Genomic DNA, 12,846 nt, shown 5'->3' on the forward strand with positions numbered 1-12,846 from the left:
GAGAGAGAGAGAGAGAGAGAGAGAGAGAGAGAGAGAGAGAGAGGGAGAGAGAGAGAGAGAGAGAGAGAGTCAGTCAACTCTCAGAGGAATACAAATTTCAGGCCTCTTGCTTTCTTTGTGGTTCACAACTTAACTGGAGAAGAATTAAGTTTTTTCGTTTAAAATATGCTTCGGGGCTTCCCTGGTGGCGCAGTGGTCGGGTGTCCGCCTGCCGATGCGGGGGGGGCGCGGGTTCGTGCCCCGGTCCGGGAGGATCCCGCGTGCTGCGGAGTGGCTGGGCCCGTGAGCCATGGCCGCTGGGCCTGCGCGTCCGGAGCCTGTGCTCCGCAGCGGGAGAGGACGCGGCAGTGAGAGGAGATGCTTCGATGTGCCACAGGCTACATTAAAAAGGAAACTTTAAGAAGGAACATAAAAATGTGTTAACCAAAGGGTTTGTTATTACCTATCCTGCTTACTTGAAAGCAACCTCTTTTTCATGGAAAATACATAATTTGGATAATCAGAGTTGACTATGGTGATAAGTTTTAAAGTTCTAGCATGCTCCAGAGCTACTTCACTTGTTCCATCACCCAACACATCCTATGGCATACTCCTAGTCTAACGTTCTTGTTTTCCTGTTATTTTCCTCTTTCCCTTTTGGTAGTATTTCCCAGCTGGTTATTCTCTGCCCAAAACAATACTGGGACAACTTCCTCCTCCAACTCTTTTTCTATACTCTCTGCTGTCCAAGTCATCTAATTTAAATACCTTTACATCACTTTAGCACACATTTTTCTCTTAGCACATTTTTATTTCCTTGTTTCCCCCACTGTTTGATGCAATATTATTCTTATTGTGTGATGTGTCATTTTGCTGTTCCAAAGTTAGTTTTGTCTGTTTGATCTCTTTCTAGGTTGATCCTTGCATACATCTTACTTGGGTGTGAATAGCTATTGCCCATGGTAATTCTTTTGACTGCAAAATTAATTTTTCCACACTTAATAAGCTAACAAAATTTTTATTTAACTAGAATCGCATCGTCTGAATAGAGCTCTCTATAGTGATAGAAATGTTCTACACTTGCACTGTCTGATACAAGAGTCAATAGCCACATGTGACTACTAAGCACTTGAAATGTGGCTAGTGCACCTGAGTAACTGAATTTTAAATTTTATTTCATTTTAATTTAAATAGCCCTATGTGGCTAGTGGCTACCCTATTGGACTGTGCAGATAGAACATCATGTTCAGACTTTTTAGGTTATAAGTAACAGAAACCAGTTTACACTAGCTTAAGGGGAAAAAAAGACATTTATTTTATCATTAACTCTCTAAGATGTGGTGGATCTGATATTAAACATTTTTGGATCCTTGGGTACAAAAAAGGACTCTTCTGGCTTTATTCCATTGTTCTGCTTCTCTTGGGTCTTATGGATTTGGGCCATGTGGCAGGAACATGATCACTGATAACTGTAAATTCACATCCTGCCTGTACTGTGACCCCAGGGAAAGGAAAAGTTCTAGAGAAAGACACTGATTGGCCCAACTTGGATCATGTGTCCATCTTGAACTATTCACTGTGGACAAAGAGATAGGCTATTATGATTGGCCAGACCTAGGTCGTATGCCTACTGTGAGAGTAAGTGGGGAGTGGGTCATGTTTTTGACAGCCCAACCAGAACAATTTGGAATGAAGGAGATGCAGTTTTCCAAGGGAAGGAAGGATGCTAGGTAGGTAAAAACAATAGCTAATTTTTTTTAATATATACATTTATTTATTTATTTACTTTTGGCTGCGTGGGTCTTCGTTGCTGTGCGTGGGCTTTCTCTAGTTTCAGTGAGAGGGGGCTACTCTTCATTGCAGTGTGCAGGCTTCTCATTGCGGTGGCTTCTCTAGTTGTGGATCACAGGTTCTAGGTGCGCTGGCTTCAGTAGTTGTGGGACTCGGGCTCAGTAGTTGTGGCTCGTGGATCTAGAGCGCAGCCTCAGTAGTTGTGGCACAACGGCTTAGTTGCTCCACGGCATGTGGGATCTTCCCAGACCAGGGTTTGAACGCAGGCGGATTCTTAACCACTGCGCCACCAGGGAGGTCCCAATAGCTAAACTTTTATGTATTAACAATAATTAACTTTTATAGTTCAGGGACTTCCCTGGTGGCGCAGTGGTTAAGAATCCGCCTGCCAATGCAGGGTGACACGGCTTCAATCCCTGCTCCGGGAAGATCCCATATGCCGTGGAGCAGCTAAAGCCCTGTGCTACAACTACTGAGCCTGTGCTCTAGAGCCTGCAAGCCACAACTACTGAGCCCGTATGCCACAACTACTGAAGCCTGTGCACCTAGAACCCATGCCTCACAACAAGAGAAGCCACTGCAATGAGAAGCCCACACACCACAATGAAGAGTAGCCCCGCTCGCAGCAACTAGAGTAACCCTGTGAGCAGCAACGAAGACCCAGTGCAGACAAAAATAAATAAATAAATAAATAATGTTAAATTAAGTTTTATAGTTCAATTCTGTAGTTTAAGTCCAAACTCTTTGAGTTTTAAGTACTTGAAATCCATCTCAGGATAGTTTGCTGTATGTTTTTTAATCTGGATTTTTTTTTTAATTTATTTATTTTTAGCTGCATTGGGCCTTCGTTGCTGCTCGTGGGCTTTCTCTAGTTGCGGTACGTGGGCTCCTCATTGCGGTGGCTTCTCTTGTTGTGGAGCATGGGCTCCAGGTGTGTGGGCTTCAGTCGTTGTGGCACGTGGTCTCAGTAGTTGTGGCTCGCGGGCTCTAGAGCGCAGGCTCAGTAGTTGTGGCGCATGGGCTTAGTTGCTCCGCTGCATGTGAGATCTTCCCAGACCAGGGATCAAACCCATGTAACCCTGCATTAGCAGGTGGATTCTTAACCACTGCTCCACCAGGGAAGCCCTCAAGATAGTTTAAGAAAAGTTTATTGAAAAGAATTTATTTCTTCTCATAACTAAAAAGTGTAGAGGTTATATGCCTTCAAACATAACTGATTCCAGTTGCTCAAGCAATAATTTGTCTCTTATCTCCATTTCTTGGGTCTACTTTCATCGATGTTAGCTTTGTTCTCAGGCACACCTTCTCCACATAAAGATGGACCTCTGATAACATCAAAAGTACATGATCCATTCAGCTGAGGATTTCAGACAACATCACCTGTGGTCCATATTGTTATGTTTAAAAGGTCATGTGCTTTCTCTGTGGCCAGGGAGGCAAAGCCAAATGATTGACAGTCCATCAGAATGACCCAGAGCCCTATCTGAATTACAAGGGGTAGTAAAAAGGCAATAAGAATAGAATACAGAACAGACAAAACAGTAACAGATTTTTTCTTTTTTTTTCCCCCCATTCACATCCTGCTTTTCACATGAGTCTTTATTAAAAAAAGTTTTCTGACATGGATTTAATTTACTTTTTTTTGATATGCTTCTTTGTTTTGATTTGTCGTACAATGAAGATGAAATAAAGGATCTTTCACCATTTTGTTATTCACAGATTAGTAGAATTGACGTTTCAGGTGGAAGGGGAAATTTTATAATCGTTATATAGTATGTATAGTATATTATATGTGATTAGTGATTAGAGTGATTAGAGGCAAAAGGAACTAGGGAAAGAATAAAGAAAATGACCCTCAGGAAATAAAAAGAATGTTTAAAATCCTCTTCTGATTTTTTCATGATTCAGTTTTCTTTGAATAACTGCATTGATATAATTCTTCAACCCATTACTGATTAGCATGTATTTCCCTTGCCTAAACATATTCTCAGTCTCTGAAAAATTCAATGATGATGTCACAGCAAAACTTTAGAAACAATCTCAGTATCCACTAGTAGGGTCAAGGGGATGAAAAAAATTTTTTTCTTCTATCCTTTTAGGTTCTCAGCTGGACTCTGTAACAAAAAAAGAGATTAACAAGAGAAAAACAGAAGTTTATTAATATGTATATGTCATAGGAGAAACTCAGGGATAAGTTTTTCAAAGGCATGGCTAGAACTTGAGTTTATATAGCATCTTAAACAAATATACAAAACAAACAAAAAAAACCAATAAATTTTCAGAGAAGTAACAAGACAAAGGAAAAGGACTTTGAGTGTCCAGGGTGGCAAATTGTGGAAAGGTAAATATATAGGGGATTAATGGAAGATAAAGGCTAGTCAGTAGTTTGTTATGTAGAGTCCTTTGGTGCTGACAAGGGTCAAGGGTTGCTGTTGATTAATTTTTGTATAATTTAAGTCTTATTTTTAGGCAGATAGGGGAAGAGCAGAGAGCTTTTCTTGTATCTGCTGCTTCTCAATTGCATTCACTTCAAAATAATCCTTATGCCAAAATGGCATATTTTGCAGGGGCAAACTATGTTCCCCTTCAAGGGGAATGGTTAAATTTTAAAAATTAAATTGTTGTATAGCTACTCAGTGGAGTATTTTAAAACCTTTTAAAATAATAATTACAGAATAGGATCAGTGGATTATATGAATGTCAATATCATGGTCATGATATTGTACTGTAGTTTTGCAAGAGGTTACCATTGGGGAATCTGGGTAAAGCCTGCACAGATCTCTGTATTATTTCTTACAACTGCATGTGAATCTACAGTTATCTCAAAAAATTTAATGGAAAAAAATTTTAATCATAATCATAAATAGAGCATATTAACATGCAATACTTATTTTTACTTATGTGAAAAAATCAGCTTAAAATCTGAAGGGACCCTATATTATAACTCTAATTAGATTATGCATAGGAAGAAAAGAGGAGAGAAGATACACCAAATGATCACAATGGTTTTATCTAAGTTGTTGGATTTTTAGACGATTTTTCTTTTCTTCTTTATATTTTTCATCATTTTGTAAGTGTCCTACTATGACTACATACTATAACTTTTCTAATCATCAAAAAACTGTAAGTTATCTTTTAAAAATACATTTAAAAATCTTGCTTTCTCAGCATGCCAGTGTGAAGGAAAAGATAACCGAATTCCGTTACTGAAGGAAGTTTTTGAGGCCTTTCCTAACACTCCTATTAACATCGATATCAAAGTCAACAACAATTTGCTGATTAAGAAGGTACTTAAGGCATTGTGTCCTCTGAGTGTGTTGCATCCGATTTCATCCAAACTAAATAAGGCTAGAGTAGGTGCCTGCATAGATTGATAATGTTCAAGGAAATGTGATACTCTAGGGATCAGTATTGTTTCAAATACTGCCCTGGTAGAAGACATCACTGTACTGTAGGAAAGGCTGTTTCAGAGTGACTTGTCATGTCGCAGGCATGGATAAAAGTGAGCTTCTGTGAACCCATCGCTCTGGCATTTACCTAATTAACTTCTTCTAGTTTCACTTGTTTCACTTGTACTTAGTTTATAGCAAATTACTAAACAGCTGTATTCTATTAAATAAATCATATAATGGTAAAATGTAATTTCTTGTACTTTATAAAATAATCTGAATTTGTGTATCAGTTCTTCCAAAATTTTATAGTATACACTGGCAGATAGTCAGTTGTAATCCGTTTTTTAAGTGAAATCATGTAAGTGGATTTACAAATAGGCACATGCATAAAATTTTGAATTTTCACATGTAGGTTTCAGAGTTGGTGAAGCAGTACAGACGAGAACACATAACAGTGTGGGGTAATGCCAGTTATGAAATTGTAGAAAAGTGCTACAAAGAGGTAAGCTTCATAAATGATACAGAATGATCTATTTTTGTTGCTGTTGTGTATCTTTAAATGTTAAGTAAATACAGTAATAATTTTTTTAATATCTTTATTTCATAGCCTTGATGCAAAGGCAGACGGTACTGGATGGAAGCAACTAACCAGAAATTTACGAATAAAGATGATGAATTTATAGACAATGGATTTAGTAGAGATAGTGGACCTTGCAATTTAAGTTCAATATAATTGGACTGGCTCACAGAATTATTATTTTCACATGGTAATATTAGTTGTTTGCCAACATTTTATTAATTTTATTATGTATATTATAAAACAAAATATGATTTCTATTTTTTAGTGTCTAGTTTTTGTTAGTTAATCAAAATTTTTTGTGTAATTTTGAATTAAGGAAAGTATTTAGTCCTTCAACTCTATAGCTCAAGCTTTCTTTACCGTACCTCCCAAATAGAATTAATCAAATTAAGCCAGGATCATGATTTTCAGGTAGTATATAAAAGTAGGGCCATCCACCAACTGAAATTTTTCTGTTTGAAGAAAATATATCTATAAAAAATTAAGTTGATATAGTTTGAAATGGTACACTAAGCCTCTATAAGCAAATTTAGCTATATAATCAGCTAAGAGGATTTGAAATTCAAAGTGTTAAAAGACCTTAAACACTGAAGATTCTCTTTCAGAATACAAGTGATAGTGCAGAAGGAATATCATGACACAAGTAGTAATTCTAAAATACAAAGAATTCTTTTGAGAAGGCGTTCCTTCCTAGCAAAGAAGGCAAAAGCATAGATTCAAGAACCATTACAATTAAAAGTACAATTAAAAGTAATGAGGCTCTCATTAAGGCAAGTAAGTTTTATTTATGTGCAGCAGGCTCTGTGAGATCCCAAGGTATCTGTGTACAAAAGGAGAGAACAGAATAATCAATGGGCTGAGTGGCTTCAGGTCTCCAACAATTTAGGACTGAGACTTCCATAACTAATCATTGTCTGATAGTATTTTCACATGTCATTAGAAGGGAGATAGTATACTGGAGGCTTCATGACCAGCTGATCTTTTTACATCATTCAAAAAATTTTTTCAAATTAAAAAATAGTGATAATAGCAAATGCTAGAGAAGAAGAGGACAAACTGGATCTCACCTGCGTTGCTGGTGGGAATGTAAAATAGAACAGCCACTCTCTTAATTAGCTGGGTAGTTTCTTACAAAACTAAGCATACACTTATCATATTAACCAGCAATCTTACTCTAGGGCATTTATCTCAGAAAAATGAAAACTATGCACACAAAAACCTATACATGAATGTTTATAGCAGATTTATTCACAATACCAAAATCCTAGAAATGAGCCAAATGCCCTTCAGTGAGTACGTGGCTGAACAAACTAACACATCCATGCAATGTAATACTATTCAGCAGTAACGGGGAATGAATTACTGGCACATGCAACAACCTGGATGGTCCTAGAAGGCATTTTGCTTAGTGAAAAAAATTAACCTCAAATGGTTATATGATTACATTTATATAACATTCTCAAGACTACAGACATGAAGAGCAGATTCGTGGCTCCCAGAGGACAGGGACTGGGTGTGGGTGCGAATACAAAGAAGTAGCAGGAGGGAGTTTCTGTGTGGTGATGGAACAGTTCTGTACCTTGATTGTGGTGGAGGTTACACAAATCTATACATGGGTTAAAATTGCATCGAACTATACACATGCACAAATGAGCACAGGTTTTAAAAATGGTGAAAACCGAATAAGGTCTACAGTCTAACTAACAGTAATATATCAATGTCAATTCCTGGTTTTGATACATCTGGCTACATCAAATTTTACCATTTGGGGCAGCTGGGTTAAGGATATACAAGACTCTACTGTATTTTTTTTTTTTTTTTCTTTTTTTGCGGTACGCGGGCCTCTCACTGTTGTGGCCTCTCCCGTTGCGGAGCACAGGCTCCGGACGCGCAGGCTCAGCGGCCATGGCTCACCGGGCCCAGCCGCTCCGCGGCATGTGGGATCTTCCCGGACAAGGGCACGAACCCGTGTCCCCTGCATCGGCAGGCGGACTCTCAACCACTGCGCCACCAGGGAAGCCCTCTGCTGTATTTTTATAACTTCCTGTGACTCTATAATTATTTCAAAATTAAAAGTAAGTTCACTTTTGGTCCAGAATCACAGAACTTTTCCCTTGATTCACATATTTTTCTAGAAGCCTCTGGCTTTCTGTCATTTTAGAATTTAAAAACTCCAAAATTTTCAGCAGCAATTTTCAAACACCTTAGTAAGAATGTCTCAACAATAATTGTCATTCGTATTATGAACATGCTATATAATTAAGTCATGTATCTTTTACAATTCTTAAAGTATGATTTATGAGAATTTCATATTAGCTCTTTAATTCCCAGATGCTAGAAACTAAAAATATAAAAATAAAAGAAAGTGGGGGACACAGTGGTGCTGGGAAAAATATGTGGCACTTATTCTCATCTAATGACTTTTTATTCACTCATACTTAATGCAGTTGTTTTTATCCTTGGCTGTGTATTGGAATTAACGGAATTGTTTCAAAAAATACTAATGCCTGGGTGCCATTCCAGATATTCTAACTGAATACAGGGACAACCAGTTATTATGCCAGCGGTATGCCAGCATACCGCTCCTAGCCCTCTCCTACCAGTGACCTTGCATGGCTCTCCAGAGGTACCAGTTACTGTTTTTAGTTCTCTGGTTCCAAAGTTGCATAAGTTTTGAGGGTCAGCCCCTAGCCCTATTTCCTCCTATGAGCTCTGTTATTCTTAGTGTATGAGTTTGCATAAATCAAAGTTTTTTTCAGGGACTTGTATACTGTGTTGCAGCTGGAACACCTGTATATAAATAAACTGAAAATATTACAAAGCAGCATGTGAACTTAGGAGCAAAAGAAGTCCTCAAACTTATTTACTCCATTTTTAAAAAATAAAGAAGTAGGTAATTTAGAGCTAATATTGAAAATAAATTATGTTTTTGCATGATTTTTTCAATATGTTACTTTTATTCAGAAATATTCAAATTTATTATAATGTTTATTTGTTTTAAAGACAGACATAGGAGGAGCTGGAGGAGGCGGGTATGGGGAGCTGTTTACTGGGTACAGAGTTTCAGTTTTGCAAGATGAAAAGAGTTCACATATATATGAAGCTTGCAGTTGAAGGGTTTGGAAATCTTGATGAACACATTTTGTAATAGAAACTTAGAAGGGTGGTTAGATTCTTGGACTAGTTTACAAAGTCCTATTTACATTTGAAAATATGTATATGTAGCTGAAAGGTGACATATTGTCAACACCATTAATATATATCTATATTCATATCTGTATCATATACTGTTTAAAAATTTATTATATATATGGTTATTGAATATGTAGATGGTTACTGAATATTTTATTTCTTTATCTTGTTCCATTAAACTTGGTATGTTTAACCTCTACTGATAAGGACAAGCAGTAACAGACAGAAATGGTATTGCAAAAGCAGAGAGTAGAGAATAGAGAAACTTGAGTATCAATTAATACTATAGGCCTCCAAGATAGATCCTGAGCCATTTGTCAAGGACTAGTCATTTCTAAGTGTGGTGTGTTAGAAATGGATATTGATAATTCAGGGAGTACTTTTAACAGATGTCAAGATACAGTCTTGGGAAATTTTGAAGGTTGTGAAATAAACCTCTTTATTTGAACAATATTGTTTGTGTCTTTTAGAATTCAGAAATTCCTATACTCTTCAGTTTACAACGTGTTCTGCTCATTCTTGGCCTGTTCTTCACTGGCCTCTTACCCTTTGTGCCCATTCGAGAACAGTTTTTTGAAATCCCAATGCCTTCTATCATACTGAAGTAAGTGGTTACCCTGTTTTCATCAATTCTCAATTACAGGAAAACTAAGACAAAGACTTGTTGATATCAATGATAAAGAATAGATTGCTCTAGTTATTTCCGTATTTGATATAATTCAGATTCATTCTCTAAAATGAATAATAAAGGTTTTAAAGTATTTACCTGACCCATTTCAGGTAACAATGACTTTCAGTGCCTGTGTACTCAGAAGTCAGGTAAAAAGAATTGAGCTTAATCATTGAAACATCTAATAGCAATTGCCCTCCAACTTCCCTTACTTCCTTCTGCTTGATTGACAACTATACCCAGCTGAAATTCCATTAAGCTCCAAATTCACCACTAGTATTAAATCACCACCACCACCACAACAACAACAATGCAAAAAAACCTCTGGAGATGGGAGAAAGAAAAGGATAGAGTTAGTTTTTATAAAACTAACATATTTATGTAATTCCATATTTATGTAATTTCTCTGCTGGGTATAAAGCCTTGCTTTTCACACACTAATTTACTACAAAGATAAAAATATATAAAACACTTAGCATTGCCTGGCAAATAATAAGCAGTCAATAAATGATAACTTTTATTGTTAAATTATCTTTATCGTTATCATTAGAGAGCTTCATCTCACAATCCCCTACTCTTATAATGTCATTCCTAGCTATACATTTCTAATAATAACCGAGCCATGACAAAGGAATTCAGAGCTTCTGAGATCATTTAAATGTGACTTCACCTGCATGAAAACTCTTTTCATCCCCACAGAACTTCAAAAACAATCAAGCTGAACATTAGTACATAAGTCATTAGGAAATATATCATTAAGAGAAACAAGTTGATCAGTACCCCTGTACTCAGCATCTATGTTTCATGCTTGTCTTCCAGTTTGAGTTTGTTAGTTATGAGTATGTTTATTTTATCTATTCCCAATTACATTTACTAGCAGTGTTTGTAGCTGTTTCTGAAACAAAACAGCAGAAATCATTCTTGCCTACAAACAAACCATTTTTGTTTGTTAGATTAAAATAATTCCTAACCATTTATTCCTAAAGCACTTAGCTTTCCTCTGGTCCAGAGTGTACTGTTGTACTCTCTAGATCATCTCCACGTGTTCCTTTCAGAAGCAAATATTATTAAAAAATAGACATATGAACAAACTTCATAGAATTAATTTTTCTCTCTAAAAAATGATTATGGATTAAGACACTGGTAGGATATTATGTGTTTGTATATTTTATTATTATTTTTAAAAATTTATTTTTGGCTGCGTTGGGTCTTCGTTGCTGTGCGCAGGCTTTCTCTAGTTTCGGCAAGCAGGGGCTACTCTTCGTTGCGGTGTGCGGGCTTCTCATTGCGGTGGCTTCTCTTGTTGCGGAGCACAAGTCCTAGAGCGCGTGGGCTTCAGTAGTTGTGGCTCGGGGGCTCGGTAGTTGTGGCTCGCGGCTCTAGAGCACAGGCTCAGTAGTTGTGGTTCACGGGCTTAGTTGCTCCGCAGCATGTGGGATCTTCCTGGACCAGGGATAGAGCCCGTGTTCCCTGCATTGGCAGGCAGATTCTTAACCACTGCGCCACCAAGGAAGTCCCTATTATTTTTTTTAATGAAAGACGGTACTTCCTAAGACAACATAATCATTTGTTGTCAATAACTAGTATTTTGAGTTATTAAATTCTTGGGATTCCTGAAATTGCAATCAGGACCTTCTACCTGGGCTAGAGTTAGTGGGAAAAGAGGAGTTTATTTAGAGAGCTTCAAATTAAAACTGAATTCAGAGAAAAAGACAAAAAATGAATTTAGTGGGCTTCCCTGGTGGCGCAGTGGTTGAGAGTCTGCCTGCCAATGCAGGGGACATGGGTTCGATCCCTGGCCCAGGAAGATCCCACATGTCACGGAGCAACTAGGCCCGTGCACCACAGCTGCTGAGCCTGTGCTCTAGAGCCCATGAGCCACAACTATTAAGCCCATGTGCCACAACTACTGAAGCCTGCGCGCCTAGAGCCTGTGCTCTGCAACAAGAGAAGCCATGACAATGAGAGGCCGCGCACCGCAACGAGGAGTAGCCCCTGCTCGCCGCAACTAGAGAAAGCCTGCGCGCAGCAACGAAGACCCAACCCAGCCAAAAATAAAAATAAATAAATTTATTTTTTAAAAAATGAATTTAGTGCAGATAGGAGTTAGAAAGGAAATAAGAAATGAAGATCTGGGGAGAATAAAAGTCACTCTGTGCTGTTTAACTTAGAAAGAAGCTGAGGAATCTTCGTAGTAGAGAGACTGACTAATCAGAGATGTCTCTGGACACAACCCAGAGTTAATGACACAGGTGCTGCTCTAAGCATCAAAGAGGTTGAAGAAGGAGCTCAGCTTAGGTCTAAAAGTCATGTATACTCTTTCAGTAGGAGAGATATTTTAAAAGGACAGGGCCTAGGTCTTAAAACATTGAAAGTGAAAGAAAAAAAATGCCTTTAGGGTTTTTTTAGTCTCATTTTTACCCCAAATATCTTTTAATCCATAGTAAAGTTTGGTTGTGTGTTTAAATCTACTACATAACAAAATTACAGCAGACAAAGCAAAAGAAAGAGGCTTCACCAGAAAAGAGAAGAGACATGAGTTCTGGGCACCCAGGGTCTCTGGAAAGATAACTTATTAATTTTAACCTTTGAATTGTGGTAGCCAAAAATTAGCTTGAAATCAATGAAAATAGAAAACCCAAATGGGCTTTGTTTGAACTTATTTTTGCCCTTTTCCAAATATTTTTTAAACATATACTAAGTGCAGACAAGGCACTCTTTTTGTTTTTGTACTTGTTTTATTTTATCACACTGATATATTCCTGTGTTTCTAATTTATGATTTAAATTTTATTTTGCCTCAGGCTAAAAGAACCACACACCATGTCCAGAAGTCAAAAGTTTCTCATCTGGCTTTCTGATATGTAAGAATTTTAGTTTCTTGATATACAAATTATTGTTTTAACTCTATTAAATACGATGCTTATAATTTAGAGCAGGCTTTCTACATGTAATTTGTAACAGGGATGTGTTGAACATCTACTATACAAATGGATGATGTATGAATCATTTAGAACTAGCTTAATTGCTAGTCACAAAACCTTAAGAAGAATTGAGAGATAATCTCATCAAACTCAGGAGAAAACTGAGCACCCACCTACCCGATGTTAGATGATTTACAGTACTTGGCGTTATGTAGCTGGTTAGTAGCAGAGCCGGGATATATACCCATCCCCTCTACTTAGTCACTAAGTAGAGGGGTTTTTTTTTTTTTTTTTTTTTTTTTTTTTTTTTTTTTTTTTT

At 37.3% G+C, this 12,846-nt stretch overlaps 1 protein-coding gene across 2 annotated transcripts in view; it reads left to right on the plus strand.

Moving 5' to 3' along the window:
- Positions 1 to 12,846, plus strand: part of GDPD1 (glycerophosphodiester phosphodiesterase domain containing 1) — a 44,594-nt gene that overhangs the window by 28,176 nt on the left and 3,572 nt on the right. For both annotated transcript variants that reach the window (XM_029212232.1, XM_029212233.1), the window contains exons 5-8: positions 4,939 to 5,057; positions 5,575 to 5,664; positions 9,405 to 9,538; positions 12,408 to 12,467. In XM_029212232.1, the coding sequence (XP_029068065.1) occupies positions 4,939 to 5,057; positions 5,575 to 5,664; positions 9,405 to 9,538; positions 12,408 to 12,467 (403 nt within the window). The remainder of the gene's footprint in view (positions 1 to 4,938; positions 5,058 to 5,574; positions 5,665 to 9,404; positions 9,539 to 12,407; positions 12,468 to 12,846) is intronic.

The sequence above is a fragment of the Monodon monoceros genome, unplaced genomic scaffold, assembly GCF_005190385.1.
Source record: "Monodon monoceros isolate NGI ecotype Baffin Bay Population unplaced genomic scaffold, NGI_Narwhal_1 Super_Scaffold_9, whole genome shotgun sequence".
NCBI classification, from domain to species: Eukaryota; Metazoa; Chordata; class Mammalia; order Artiodactyla; family Monodontidae; genus Monodon; species Monodon monoceros.